The sequence below is a fragment of the Hippichthys cyanospilos genome, chromosome 10, assembly GCF_059441005.1.
Source record: "Hippichthys cyanospilos isolate Australia breed blue-spotted pipefish chromosome 10, RoL_Hcya_1.0, whole genome shotgun sequence".
Taxonomy (NCBI): Eukaryota; Metazoa; Chordata; class Actinopteri; order Syngnathiformes; family Syngnathidae; genus Hippichthys; species Hippichthys cyanospilos.
Window position 1 is genome coordinate 19,555,064 of NC_142378.1, and position 14,937 is coordinate 19,570,000.

Here is a 14,937-nt window from a genome sequence, read left to right on the forward strand (position 1 = left end):
ATTTTGGTGACACTCCTTGAAATGAATTTGGCGGAAAAAAAGGTGCTATTGTAAAAGTGCAATGTGAGATGCATGACTTCATTATTGCCACCTTCTCAGATCACATGGCCGTAGACACATGACTTTTGCACGCCCTTCATTGTGTAGCTAGTGTGCGTGCGTGCGTGCATGTCTGTCTGTCTTGACATCTTTGTTTTCAAAGATGTTGAATAAAGAGTTAAATCAAGGGCGTGCTCTTTGATTTCTGTGCTTCCATTTGAATGTAACTACCTGAGCTGCTTCTATTTCACCGTGAGCCAAATTTTCCTATATATCTTTTAAATGTGTGTATCGCCGCCATCACAGTGCCTGCACATGCATTCACTTTTTTATACAGAACATATCTCTTTCAAAACAACTGCAGAGGAAATTCCCCCAATCGTGGACACAAACTTACTGATTAATTTTACTTTTCTATAGCAAGGCTTCAAACAGGAAAAGGCTCAGAAAAATTGGGGGAGTCACAGAAAGGCATAGTAGTGCACATTTACCAAAAAAAAAATTATATATATATATATATATATATATATGAATCAAACGCTTGTGAATATTCAACTCCTGACTTGAGTCAAGTTGTTTGAATAGTTAGGAATTTGCATTCAAAGGTTTCGCAAAGGTCAAATTACGTTCACCTGTATGTATTCTGCGTGAACCCTGCGTGATTTGTCATACACGAAACATTGATACAAATTTAGACTTCCTGCACTTCTGTATAAACACACCTCTCGAAATAAACCCGACTTAATCTTCATAGTCGTATTAGTTCATTAAATGCCTGGCCAGTTCAAATGGATCTTTGACGTCTGTAGCCGTCAATAGCAGTGTTGATTTAAGGAACTTAATCCCAACTTTCATCCATACTTTCAAATGCACTGATCACATGATGTTAGACAAAATGTTATGACGGTCACTCTTCCTCCTCTTCATTATCATCTTTGATTCACTTAAGCTGATTTGCATGGCCGTTTAATTCTCCAGCTGCATCACATGTGCCAGTCATGAGAATGCATGTTTCTGTTTTTGAATGCCTCATCCATTGAAAATGTTGTTCTTGCAGGCTATATATGCAAACTGGATACTTAATTATGTCCATCTACATAAACAAATGCGATCAATAATAAGTGCATCAACAAGGAAGAAAGGAAGAGAAGTTCCCACAGATGAGTTTTGAAATATTGAGCAATAAAAACAGCACAGCAGAGCAATCCCCAGACATCCTGCAAATAAGACATGTGTTCTCAGTCAGCAGCAAGGTCATCATGCAAATACCAAGTGTGTGAGAATAGAGGTGATGACATCAGGACAATCTGTTTGAACAATAAAACCACAAAAAGTTGTGGGAAATTCACACATTTGATTTACTGCCAAGTTGGCCTTATGCTTGAATATGACAACAACTTGCGATTTTTGTCCTCCTTTGATTGGCACCTTTGCACAGATGCACGTAAAAAAAACATTACATCGCGCGATCGCCGTGTCACCAAAAAAGAAAAAAAGACTGCTGCAAAGCATCATATGGGAGAACTATCTGTTCCATTTGGACTATCCAACAAAATATGTCTTGGCTCAACAAACCCCTTCTGTGAGCCTTATCTTGATATTCATTCACTGTATCTTATTGGCAACAAGCTTAAGGGACTGCATGGCAAAAACGAGTTGTCATTTGATGTCCGACCATCCCGGGGACGCACTTCCTTTGCTCATCTTACCTGTCTCTTGGGGTCAAGGGGGATACTGTGAACTCTCGCCTTTGAGTGTGAGAAACTACTGTCATGGGTGTGACTATTTTTCGCAGTGTTCAATTTTGATTACGATTAAATAAGTGTCACAAAAAGCAACTGAATTACCGTAATGCCCCAAATATAAGACATACTTGTGTATAAGATGTACCCTTAATTTTGGAGGTCAAATTCTGGTATTTTCTATGATACCATGTATAAGACGCACCAAGACCTTTGCAACAATGTAAAAAGTATAGCAAAATAGATAAATCTCATCGCTTGAAAACTTAATATTTTCTCGTTTTCATATCTGTAAGTTATAGAACATTTGTTGCATGTTAAGCGTGCTTCGAATTTCCCACATTTTGCGCGGTCTATGAACGCCTCACTAGTGTAATGTTGAACACGCTCAAAGCTGTTGATTCTCCTTTTAACGCGACACAGTTTGAATTCATTTTACCATAAATACCCCAAGTTGAGCAGCATCTGTGTTTTACCAAGTTTATGATTGTGTGTTTATGCTAAAATACCACAATAAAATGGAACACCTTTCCGTATTCTCTAATCGCTGGACTCTTAATAGAATCAGATTGAGACATCATAACTTTTACATTATTTTTTAGGAATATTCCTGTGTGTGAACAAGGATGGACTCGGACATCGGTTCAGTCTGCTCACTTCTTTTATTGAAAATAATGCCATAACAACCTCAGCTAACCCGAACTGCTATTAACTGCAATATGCACTTGCTGCGAACAGCAAACTGATGTCGGTCCTCTAGCTTGTCCCATGAGGGTAATTATTGGAAGTATGAATACGGCCGATCTTCCTCGAATGGTGTCGAAAAAAAAAGTGTTTATAGGACGCACCCATACGTTCTGCCTTCATTTTTGTGGGAAAAAAAAAAAAAGAGTTTGTCTTATATTTGGGAAATTACGGTAGTGGCGACAGCTCACGATGGGCTGCTAAATGGTTCCATGAAAATCATGTGACCACTTTCGGCCAATCAGCATCCATCGTGGCCAGACCTTAACTCTTTCAGTGCCAACCGTTATCGGAAAAGACAGCAACACGCCCATCAAATGGTCACATTTAATTACTACTGTGCTCAATTAGCATAAAATTAAGAGCGTTGCCCACGGGACTCATCACTCCATTCATAAAAGGAAAATAAAAACATAGTCACTAGCAGAAGTATTTTACATGACAAGAATTCTTGTCGATGGCTTGAAAAGAGTTAAGTTGGCCAGACTTTATTTATGGCTCTGTTAATAACTTTATTATACTGCCCTTGTAGCCAAGAAGCAGTTATGATGACATAACCATGATGTAGAAATGGTCATTTTCTATGTTATATTTATGTTTTTACTATGTCCATTAATACATTCAATCTTAAAGAGTGGTGTTTTACTCGTCATAAAGATTTTTTTTTTTTGGGGGGGGGGGGGGGGGGGGTATTGGAATGGATTAGTGATCATAGAATGAATGAAACTGTTTCTGTTACAGATCACATTCCCATCAACTTTTACATACAGTATTTAACTTTTTGTATGTCTATTTTGTGTCAGTACCCAACGGAAGAAGATATGATCGAGTGGGCAAAGCGCGAGAGCGAGCGCGAAGAGAAGGAGCGACTGGCGAGGCTCACCCAGCAGGAGCAAGAGGATCTGGAGCTGGCCATCGCTCTCAGCAAGTCTGAACTCTCTTGAGCGGCTTTTCCTCATCCGTCGCACCCCACCTCCACTTTCCCTCAGCCCGGCCGGCCAGCACAGCCCCCCTCCCTCCCAAGCGGCCTGTTGAAGTTCCAAAGTGTTGCGGAGACCCTGTAGGTCTAATTTAGCGTCTTCTTGGACTAAAGTGATGTCGTCCTCAAGACTGTCTTTTCCATCATGAACCGGGAAAACAGCGATTTCAAGCTTTATGTCTTGTTTTACTCCATAATGTAACTTATTCTAAACCTGCACTCACACTTAAAGAGCTTTTTCGCTGACCAACCCACTAGTCTATTTCAGACCAGCTCTCGCTTGTTTTGTGAACAAAATTAGCAGTAAAAAAATATGTTTAAAAATCATCCAACTGGAATGTAGCAGCCATCATTACAGAATATGATTTGGTTTTAATCCCCACCCAAAATGGAAGGTGAGATGTGCATGCCAGGTTCTTTCTTACTATTAAAAAAAAAAAAATATATATATATATATATATATATATATATATATATATATTAAACTGCGTCCGGCCTGTAAGCCTAGCATGATTCATGAGAAAAGTGGGAAACTGCATCCAGATAATAATGATTAAGAAATGAGCATTAAGATTTAACATGAGCCACTATGTTTGTAGATGTGAACTAAATGTAACATTTGAGAAAACTATCATTTTTGGCAACTTTTTAAATACTTTACTATTTTGTTTTTTTTTTTTTCTTTAAGGCATCAGTTAAGGGTGCTCAAAGTGTCATGAAGCCCCCCCCTGCGTGTCTGCATTTGCGACACAGGTACATGCGACTGCAGACTCCACCCAAACACCACTTTTATTACTTTGTACAGTGAAATAGGACAAAAAAATACAAGCTAATTAACTCATTTACTGCGAATGACGAATAAAGACGACAAACATCCACTTTAAGTGAACTGGCATATATATATATATATATATATATATATATATATATATATATATATATATATATATATATATATATTGACATAAAAAACGAGGGTTTAGGTGGTGATACTTTTTCTACAGAATGAAGTTGCAGTTTAAAAAACAAACAAACATCTTTTGTAGTTTTTTTCCATCCCTTTTGGAGAAATGAAAACATTCCTGCGAATAAAGGTAAGTAATATAAAAAAATGCAGAATTTTATGAAATTGAAGTCAGATAGGCACTCATTGCCAAAGTGGATGTTTGATGGCTATATTCGCCAGTGGCAGTGAATGAGATACACCTGTTATAAGTTATCTGTTTAAATAACAAACATGTAGCCAATTAAACTAATAATGTGTGCTTTCAGCCCCTCGAAACTATTGTTGCTGAGCATGTCAAGTGAATCTCTTACATCCATTATGTCCCCCAGGTTTTGGATTTTGTTTCAATTATGCATTCATGTGTGATTATTTAAAGTTACAGAGCAAAACGGAGTCTCCTTTCAAAGTATCTTCCTCTTCTGCTCTGGCCCTCTCGCTATTTCGAGCCTGTTTGGAGACTTGTAATTTCCTCTTTACATGCGGTGACTCCACGCTACAGCTCACTTGTAATTTTTGTAAAAAGAGCAGCCCGCATTTGCACAGACCAACAACCACTGATATTTCCAGGCATGCCCACAAATTATATTTTCTGACAAGTATGTAACGCACTAAATGGATGTGTAATAAATATAAAAACGAGCTGCTTACGCATCATTTGTTTGTATTTAACATCAGTTGTTTTGTAGCTTTAACCCTTTCACTCCCGTATAGGAATGTTTGCAATAAGATGAAATGGCGTCCCAGCGCTTTATTACACACCTATTTATCCATTCTCATGGCGACTAGTAACTTTTCCATACACAACAAGCCAGTGCTGGGCCCACTGTTCACAAGGTAGCTTGCTTTGTACAATTTCTCCTCAACCTTCTAGTATGATGGCAATATATTGAGAATATGTATGTGCTATGCACGTGTGTTACTATAGATTACACTGATTACTATGTATTATACGCGTTTGGTGATCATTTTCACTTCTCTGGTATATGTATATTATTATTATAAAATACCAATGAGACAAAAATATCCCAGGGCCTGTAACCTAATTCAGGGGTGGCCAAGTTTGGTCCTCAAGAGCGACAATCCAGCCGGTTTTCAATGTGTCTCTTCAACCAACACACCTGACTCAAATCAGTGTTATCAGGATTATGCAAAGCATGCTGATGAGCTCATCATTTGAATCAGGTGTGTTAGTTGAAGGGATACAATTGTGGCCCTTGATGATCGAACTTGGCCACCTGACCTAATCGATGGAAGTGGGATTTTTTTAAACTAATCTTCCAAGCATCCTTGACCTATAAATAAGTAATATGTCACCCCCCCCCCCAAAAAAAAAAAAAAAAAAAGTCTTGTTTTGAAACATTTCTTGGCAAAAAAAAAATGAATAACATTTTGTTAAGACCTGACATGGTGTAATACGGAGATGGAAGGTGTGAACCCAAATGATACAGGTAGCAAACCTTGCTTGCATGTACATTGTGTGTGTGTGTGTGTGTGTTTGTATGTGGTATTGAATCTTAAATTTTGAACTCATCTACTATACAAGCAAGGAGGTAGATGAAGATGTAATACTGCTCAGAGGCAAGACAAACAAAATCAAAGAAGTGTTACAAAGTAGCAAACAAAGATTGAATTACAAATATCCAACTACAAAAATCAAATTCAAGGAATATCGGCAGTGAGGCAGTAAACTCACTGATCGACATACAGAAGAATGACAGGACAACTAACAGAAAACAACCTGGGAACTAAATAACCTAAACACTAATGAAAGTAACACACAACAGCTGGGCAGCAACAACAGGCACGGGAAGCTGATTGGTTGACAGACGCACGGGACAGGTAAACACAGACAGGTCGACAAAATCACACTTAACGAGTGGAACAAAACCGGAGCAAGACACTCGAACTAAAGAACACACAAACATGACACATGATAAATTCGAAATCAGAGAAGCTCTCAAAAATCCAGTCTCACGCTCGATACACCGATATCAAACAATATCGAAGGCAACCATGTATTATCGATGTTTGGAACGACCGTCCCACCAGTGACGATCATCTCGGACAGCAGACGCACCTTTTTTTTCCACGTCACGTAACGTCACGCGAGAGGAGGAGTGGGGCAGGGAGCCAAACAGCTGTACCTGCCTCCTCCCCTACTCTCCTCTGCCGCTTGGTGTTCTTTCGTCCTCGAGTCGGTGGCAGCTACCCGGTTGTCGCCTCCTGTCTCGAAGCTGCCCTTTACGCCGTGGGATGAGTTTTCTAAAGTGGAGACGGAGTGTAAAAGGAAACGACGGCAGCAAGTGAGTCGAGGCGAGCTGTGAGGTTGGGCGATTGACGCCATTGACGCTCTTTAAAAAGCGTCTTTCAACTTCGTTTTCATGGATTTCAAAATATATACAGTACATGATGTGTTACCACGGTGCGTTCAAGGAGTTCAATCGTTTCGCGTGTTGCTTGGTGTCGGCAGCCTGTTGGACGACATTGCACCGCTTGAAGTGGTCAAGCAGGCTTCTTAACTATACGTATACAGTACTGGAGCATTTGAACCAAGTCATACATTGCCATCACAATGTGTCTTTAGGTCCGATTTTCATTATGCTAAAATTCCCACAGTGGTATGCTTACGGTGGCTCTATTCAGGAAGTAAACGACTTTACGAACTAATTCATCACACACTTCTCAGCAGTCCAAATATTAGGTACGCTAATTAAATGACATTCTCTTAGGTGGAGAAAATGATCGGGATCAGTAAATAGTATTGTAAAGCTAGAAGTATTGATTCAGTTCCCGGACGTTAAAGGGGGAACAGGGTTCTAAATGCATTTTTTCTTGCAATTATATTTTTATATTTTTGTATATTCGGTGGGCAGTAGATAGGGGACACCCCTAACTTGGAGTGCCCAATATACCTACAATGCATGCTTTTGGGAATACTAATATATATATATATATATATATATATATATATATATATATATATATATATATATATATATATGTTCTATATATATATGTTCTCCCGAAGCCTGTGTGGATTCTCTCTGGGCACTCCGGCTTTCTCACACACTCGAAACACATGCATGGAAGGTGTATTGGCCATACTAAATTGGCCTAGGTGTGATTGGGTGAATGGTTTGTTCGTTTCTGTGTGCCCTGCAATTGACCGGCAACCAGTTCAGAGTGTCTCCAGAAAGTCCCGCCCAAAGTTTGCTGGGATATGCACTAGCAGGTCTGCGACCCTTGAGAGGCTATAGAAAATGGATGGATGGATGGATGGTACTCCTTGCCTACGCAGTAACAATAGACCTTTGCCGTCTATAGCCAATAGTGGCAGTGAATGAGTTATAGAGCAAAATGATATTAACCATTTTATATTTTACCATGATTTGTCAGTCGACCGTTTTATGCCTACTTCCAATTAACAGTAACACTTCGATTTGACACTAGAACGAAGTGAGGACAATAAGCACTGTTTTTATGAGAGCGGAATATGGTAAGTGTTCAAATCCCTTCTTCGACTAAATAATCAATAAAACCACCATTACCCAGACATTCCCTCTAAACGCCCCTTGCTATTAATGAGACAAACTCATCAATTTGTTTTGATGCTTGAAATGGCTTTAATCTGTTGGTTTGGCCCAACGTCACATTTCTTCTGGTGTTGTCATCTTCTCGCAGTTACGAGTTCAGTCAGACAAAGTTGAACTTTAACCTCTTCACAGGAATGTCGCTAAGGCAGAAAACACCCCTGATGGCTTGGATTCCCCAAGCAGGTAAACTTCGACCCAATGCAGGGCTTGACATTTTAGCTAGAAAACAAATGGGACTCCAGGATGCGCCTTTTACTAACACAGTGATTGTTCTTTACTTTGTATTAGGCTATCAGTCATAAACACCCCAACATTGGATCCTATCATCAGTGACTTAAGGTGAGTTAAAATATTGATATTTCCACTACACAAACACATCTCCGTGAAGAAAAATTTGGGCATGTGTCAGTAGTCAGTGTTAAAACAACTACAAACTTGAGCCTATAGTGCCCCGTTCGTGAGTTGCTGTTGAAAGGATTCATGCAAAAATCGGAGGAAATGCATGATAAAATATCAGGTTTTTAATATGTCAAATTGACGATCTTTCCAATTTTAATGGCAGTAAATGAGCCCGACATGGGCTAAATTTGAGACGTATAGGGTGTTGCTCTCACCCTTCACGTTTGCAGGCATTTAAAAGGGACTGCAGCGGTGGCATATTGGAAGTCGTCAGACAATCTATGCAACATTTTAGCCTTCCAGTGTTTTTTTGTATGCTTTTCTTTTGATATCACACATCAACAAGCCGGAGTTGGTCAAAATTTCCCCCAGGGGTTAAACAAAACCACTCCCAACACTCTTCCAGTGGAGAGTTTCCAGCTTTTAACGGCTGATATATACTAGTGTAGCCACCATAATAGTGTGGACCAGCCAGGACACTTTATTCTAACTTACGTGGAAAGTATGTGGTAATTCTACCAGGATAGCTTAAAATTAATTATGATAATACACTGAGATGTACTATACAGTCTGTCTTTGTAATGACAACTGTGGCTCATGGTGGTTTTAATAGTGGAACAGCCAGGTCCCTTTATGCAGAGCTACTCTTTGCATCATCGTTATAATTTCTGTCTAAGGGGGGTCCTAATCATATTTTTGCTTCTTGAGAAATGTATTTACAAACATTAGCATTTTTTCTTGCCACAGGTTCTCATATCTAATTATCATCCATTTGTTCCCTACTGTGACTTTCGTCATCAGCAGTTTCCCAAAGCTCACAGGCATTTAATTTCAACAGAAATGTGAGATTCCACCTGCTAAACATGCCCCATGATCGTATTCCTCAAACAATTGTTGACTGCTTGGATGGCTTTCATCCCCAGAGATGATCTTCTTCCTTTGCTGTTCTTTTTTTGTTTTTTTTTAGGTTGCAGCCACACAATGACAAAGATGTCCCCGAACAAGCAAATCCTTCCAACGGGTAAGACCAGACAGTGGACTTTACTGTGTCGCCATAGCGACCCTTTCACAACAACGTGACTGTAAATTACGGTGACGTGTGACTCTGATGTCTGTGGAAGGTCATCAGTGTTGCTGATTGCTGTTCTGGGCTGTGTCAAAAATATATTGTACTGTATGAAGCACAGTGTTGAGTTACACAGTGTTGTTGAGATCTTCATTTAGAATGTCAAATCCATATTTCCTATTTTGTTGGTAAGAGTAATATAAAGTAATGCAATAGTAGTCTAATGCCTTATATTTTAAATACAGTAATATTATAATGTAACTACAGCAATTACTTTGAAACGAAAGTCATAAGTAATAAATAGTGCATTATAAGTTTGAAGTAACTTGCCCAACGTTGATGACACAGTAATAGTTTTTTGGTTGGTCGTGTGAAACTGAGGCATCATCTGCCAAAGTTTAATGTTGGTATGTTCGTGTGTTTTTCAATATCAAATTATTACAATAGGAAATTTGATTCAAAATTGCTATGTCAGTTAAAACACAATTGTCCTTTTGGTGTGGCCTAGTGGTGACCAGAAAGTTTTATCATGGATATTATATCTAAAATTCGTTCGGCTACATAAAGAAAATGAATTTGGATGGCTTTTTAGTTTTGTCTAGGTTTTTTTTTCTCAATGTAACAAGTAACACACTGACATTTCAGGACTTACAAGTGTCACCAAATGCTGCTTGCATTAATGCACAGGAAGATAGGATTTGCAATGAAACACACAATCATCTTTTCATCTTCAGGCTTCATATTTCAGTCCTCATATTTGATTCAAGATTCAAGAGTTTTATTATCGTGTTCATAGTAAAACTACATAATGAAATTTTTATTCTGTTCACTTCCCCGAGCAGATTACATTCCATAATCAAGCAAATAATAAAGTGGGCAATACAAAAAAAAAAAAACAGTAATAGAGCAATATGGGTGGTAATAATGAACCATTTCATCCAAAATTAACAAGAATAAAAGTGGGAATTTATAAGTGGTAGCGCTGCTACGACATGAATTTATTTTATGACAATACATTATTATATTTTGTGATTACTCAAAAGGCATTTCAAAACTTTGGCCCTTTCTTTGTCAATGAAAAAAAAAAACAAACGACTCACTGTTGTCTCTTACCATGATACAGTAGCTCCTTTACTAAGACTATTTTAGTAACCTCTGCTTTTTGTTTACATTTAGAAGTGAAAGTAGTCTTTCCTCTTCATTTAAATGATCCTCTTTTGTTATGTTTCCCCAAACATAAAAGTAGTTATTTCGTTCATCATATACTATTATTTTGGGATTGTCTTCTTTTTACACATGTAAAAATTGTCTGCACTGTTCTTTCTTGTGGGAAAATGGTTGCCAAAGTCAAATGACTGGTTGACCAGCGAACTGTAACAGATGGTGTTTGACCGTTTGTTGTAACTAGGTAGCACTGTAAACTAGTGTTCAGCACATCTGCCTCACTGTTCTGAGGTGTTGGTTTCTAAGACTCCAACTCTGCGGTGTGAACGGTAGTGTTTATACGTGTTTTTCGTTTGTGCCCTATGTTTGCAGTTGTGGGCATAATGAGGGCATCAGATGATAGGTGGATGTGTTGTCATTTTTTTAATGGGCAGGAAGTGTTGGTTGATTGCTATAAGTGTTCCTTGTTGCAGTACAGGCTGTCTAACAGGTAAGCTACCACCAAGTATTACCTGTAAATGCCCTTTGAAGGTGTATCAATAGGCCTGATGACTCCACTACTAAATAATAAATAAGGCCCAGCCCCAATCTGGCCTCAAGCAATTGGAGCAAGACTGCACGTAGCATTAGTTGAATTCAAAGAACACTCAATTATGGTTTGCTTTTAAAGTCGAGGTTAGGTCTCCTATAGTACATTTAAGATTTCATGAATGTTCCCACAAATTGAGTCGTTCGCATGTGTGTCTGATTGAAGAAAGCCCAGATAACATTTGAGTGTCCTCGGCCGATGTGTTGCAATCATCCCATTCTTATTATAAGCTTGCTGGAGCTACTCAATGCCTCCTCCTCCTCCCATTCTTCATCTCTCTTCCTCCCTTCCCCTTCTGCTCCCTCATTCGTCCGCTGCTTCTCTGGCGAAAGACGCATTTACCCCTCCGCATTAGTTTGTCCACACACGTGAAAATGTCAGGAGAGAGGCCGCTGTCCAACGGGTAAGAGACATAACTTTTTTTTCTTCCTTTTCTGCAATGACGGCGCGAAAGCCGGAATCAGGCATGCGGACAGACTTGCTGGGATTGTTTCTCCAAGCTGCCTAGTGTCGCAGCATGAAACACGTGAGTAGCGACAGCAGTGACAGCGGTGAGGAAGAGTTGATAACGGGATGCGATTAACCTGCCTAGTGCGGAGAGGTTGTGCAGAGGCGGGAACGTGATTCTTTTCTGGGCTACCAATATGATTTTAGTTGTTTGAGTGCACTTGCTTCATTGACAATCAGGATGGCATGACGACTTGAAATGACAACAAATCGACCTTAAGCTGTGTTCGTTGTCCTTGTTTTACTTTCCCGCAATGCAATAAGAGGATGATCTATCCTTCCAGATTTTTGCTTCCCAGCTTCATTCTCACTTGTCTTCCTGTTATTACCAGTTGAAGTTGACTTTCCATCATTACATTATTTGACAGTTTTAATGTCTTTATACCAATTCTGACAAGTACCGGTACAGTATTTATGCCAAGCAGCAAATACAGTGGAACCTACCACAGTTGCAAACAAATAGTTGTTTGGCGCGATTTGATTTTCTAATTTCCATAAAGATACAGTGATCCCTTGCTACTTCGCGCCTCCCCTATTGTTCCCTCAGGGCATCACAGATTTTTTTTTTCTTCATGAAAACAAAAGAACTATATTGAGAAACGTGCTGTGAAAGTTTCGTGCTTGCCAGGCAGATGAGTTAACTGTAAATGCACTTGCCACGGGCACTCCTGACGTCAAACTTGCAGCACACATATTTACTTAAATCTTCAACTATTAAACCTTATACAGTATGTATTATTATGAAAAGTAAGAGGATCCCAAAGCTTTCTTTCCTCCTTGCCGGTCTAATCTAGCTTCTCCTGAGTTTTGTGTGAGAACTTTCTGCACAATGACAAAAAAATGGATGTATGAAAAAAGTAGTACTGTTCTCACCTAACTGGCCAGTCAATCTGTCAATCAGCTCAAGGGGCATTCCTACAAGACACAACACTCCTACAAGACACGTGATTGGCTCCCAGCGCAACAATTGACCAATGAGGGCAGGAGTCGTAACCCACTACCGCTCAGAAGTTGAAATCCGCTCCTCATTGGTGCCCGCTTCTTGTCATAGTGCCCATAGTTGATTAAAAGATTGACTGGCCAGTCAGGTGAGGACAGTACGATTTATTTATTTATTTATTTATTTATTTATTTATGTACTTATTTATTTATGTATTTTATTTTGTCATTGTGGAGGAAGTTCTCTGAGTCACACACACAAGTGGCTAGATCAGACTGGCAAGGAGGAAATAAAGCTTTATCAATATATTACATTATCAATATATTTCCGCCGTACTAGATGGTTGATTCATGAGAAATTGTACAACGCAAGCTACCTTGTTGACAGTGGGTCCAGCACCTGCTTGTTGTGGATGGAAAAATTGCTAAATGCACCAGAATCTGCATATAGGGATGTGATGAACCGCTGGGATGCCACTTCATTTTATTTCTATGATTGCTATGCCCCACCCCCTTATATTTTCTTGAAAAGCTGTGGGACGCATTGTCCCAACTGGAGTGAAAGGGTTAAAAGTATTCATTATTTTCAGATGCATTGTAAACGTTGATGCTAGCGCAACATAAAGAGATTGTCTTGGTGACTTTACAGAGCACAGAATTAGATGACATGGGGTTGACTTGCAAATGAATTTTTAGTTTCTGTTATTACTGAGGCAGTGTAGCCTCAGGAAGAGGTACAATATTTTATGTGTTTATGCTGTGAAAACAGAATTTGGAGGCACACTAATCTGATAACCAGACGCAAAACAACAGGATGAGGCTGACGAGCACAGGTTGAAGCAAAAAGCAAATGAGCAGGACAAGGTACCACAATAAAAAAGGTACAAATACAAATCTAAACAAAAAACAGAACATGATTTTTTAATTTTGAAACATCATACATGTATCTGTTAGATTGATAGTACAGTACTGTAATGTTCTACATTTGTGTATCCTGCAATGTGATCACTGCTGTGTGGCAAGCAGAAGTATTGATTTTTGAGTAATAAACCAAAGCTCTGTCTTCTGTTTATCCGCGGTTGCAACACATATGATACCATAATTCCCCAAATATAAGACACACTTGTATGGTACACAAGTATGGGCATGTCTTATAAACGGTAACTTAAAAATCGGATTTTTTTATTTTTTCAACTTTCGAGGAAGATTAATCTGCCAGCCTCATCAGCCAAGTTTTGATGCACAGTTGTGCATTTTTATATTACTATTTAGGGTGGGTATTCTTACTTTAAAAAATGATCGTAGTGGGACGAGCTCGAGGAGGGGGGGCTGTTATCACCAAGTGCGCTAACAGCAGCTCCTGTAGCTGAGCTTGTTACGGCATTACAGTATTTTCAATGAAAGAAGCAAGCAGGCTGAACCAGCGTCCTAGTCCATCCTTGTTCACACATATGAATATTACTGAAACAGAGAGGAAAAAGTTATGAGGTTTCCAGCTGATTTAATTAAGAGTGCAGCGGTTAGACAACACGGAAACTTACTTCATTTGACTCGTTTATTAATTGCGGTCTTCTGGCATATAGCCACAATCATAATCTTTGTGAAACACGAATCCTGTATTTATGATAAAATGAACTCAAACCGCGTCACGAGTAAAAGGCAAAACAACAGCTTTTAGTGCAATCTGTAATCTGTTCTAAAAATAGTCAAAAGTGACAGCTACAATTGTATCTTTACAAGGCATTAAAGACAAGTTCATGCAAAAAAGGTGTCAAACATTTCATTTTTTAACAATCATTTTGACTAACTCAACATTTGCTAAGATTATCACTGTATTCTACCTTTGCTTGTAGCATTGACTTTTTTTCTGTTTTAACATTTTTTTGTAAAATGGTTCCTTTTTCCGAAAACTCTACTTATGTAGGCTTTTATAGCAGTAAAAAGCGAATGTGTTATGTTTAAATCATTATTTGTAATAAAGTATCCCTTTAAATTTGTTTTGATTTTTTTTTTTTGCATAACTGTCTTTTTGCATAATTTTCCCGTTTTCAGCCTCATCCTTCATTGCCTGTAAGCTTGGTACAACACGTTTGTCTAAAATAAGTTGGGCACATGACTCCTATAAGTAGCATAGTTATCAAGTCATTAAGGGAACCCTCGTAGCATTGTT

At 38.8% G+C, this 14,937-nt stretch overlaps 2 protein-coding genes across 8 annotated transcripts in view; both read left to right on the top strand.

Moving 5' to 3' along the window:
• Positions 1 to 5,149, top strand: part of eps15 (epidermal growth factor receptor pathway substrate 15) — a 45,071-nt gene extending 39,922 nt beyond the window's left edge. For all 6 annotated transcript variants that reach the window (XM_088425078.1, XM_088425076.1, XM_088425073.1 and 3 more), the window contains one exon: positions 3,329 to 5,149. In XM_088425078.1, coding sequence (XP_088281204.1) covers positions 3,329 to 3,459 — 131 coding nt within the window. In that variant the 3' untranslated portion in view covers positions 3,460 to 5,149. The remainder of the gene's footprint in view (positions 1 to 3,328) is intronic.
• Positions 5,150 to 6,643: 1,494 nt separating this feature from the next.
• ttc39a (tetratricopeptide repeat domain 39A) overlaps positions 6,644 to 14,937 on the top strand; it is a 39,019-nt gene continuing 30,725 nt past the window's right edge. Inside the window, exons 1-4 of one of the 2 annotated variants that reach the window (XM_088425080.1) lie at positions 6,644 to 6,813; positions 8,236 to 8,286; positions 8,392 to 8,442; positions 9,470 to 9,523. In XM_088425080.1, the coding sequence (XP_088281206.1) occupies positions 6,764 to 6,813; positions 8,236 to 8,286; positions 8,392 to 8,442; positions 9,470 to 9,523 (206 nt within the window). In that variant the 5' untranslated portion in view covers positions 6,644 to 6,763. Of the gene's footprint in view, positions 6,814 to 8,235; positions 8,287 to 8,391; positions 8,443 to 9,469; positions 9,524 to 11,671; positions 11,725 to 14,937 lie in introns of those variants that run through there. The other variant, XM_088425081.1, reaches the window with a different exon arrangement.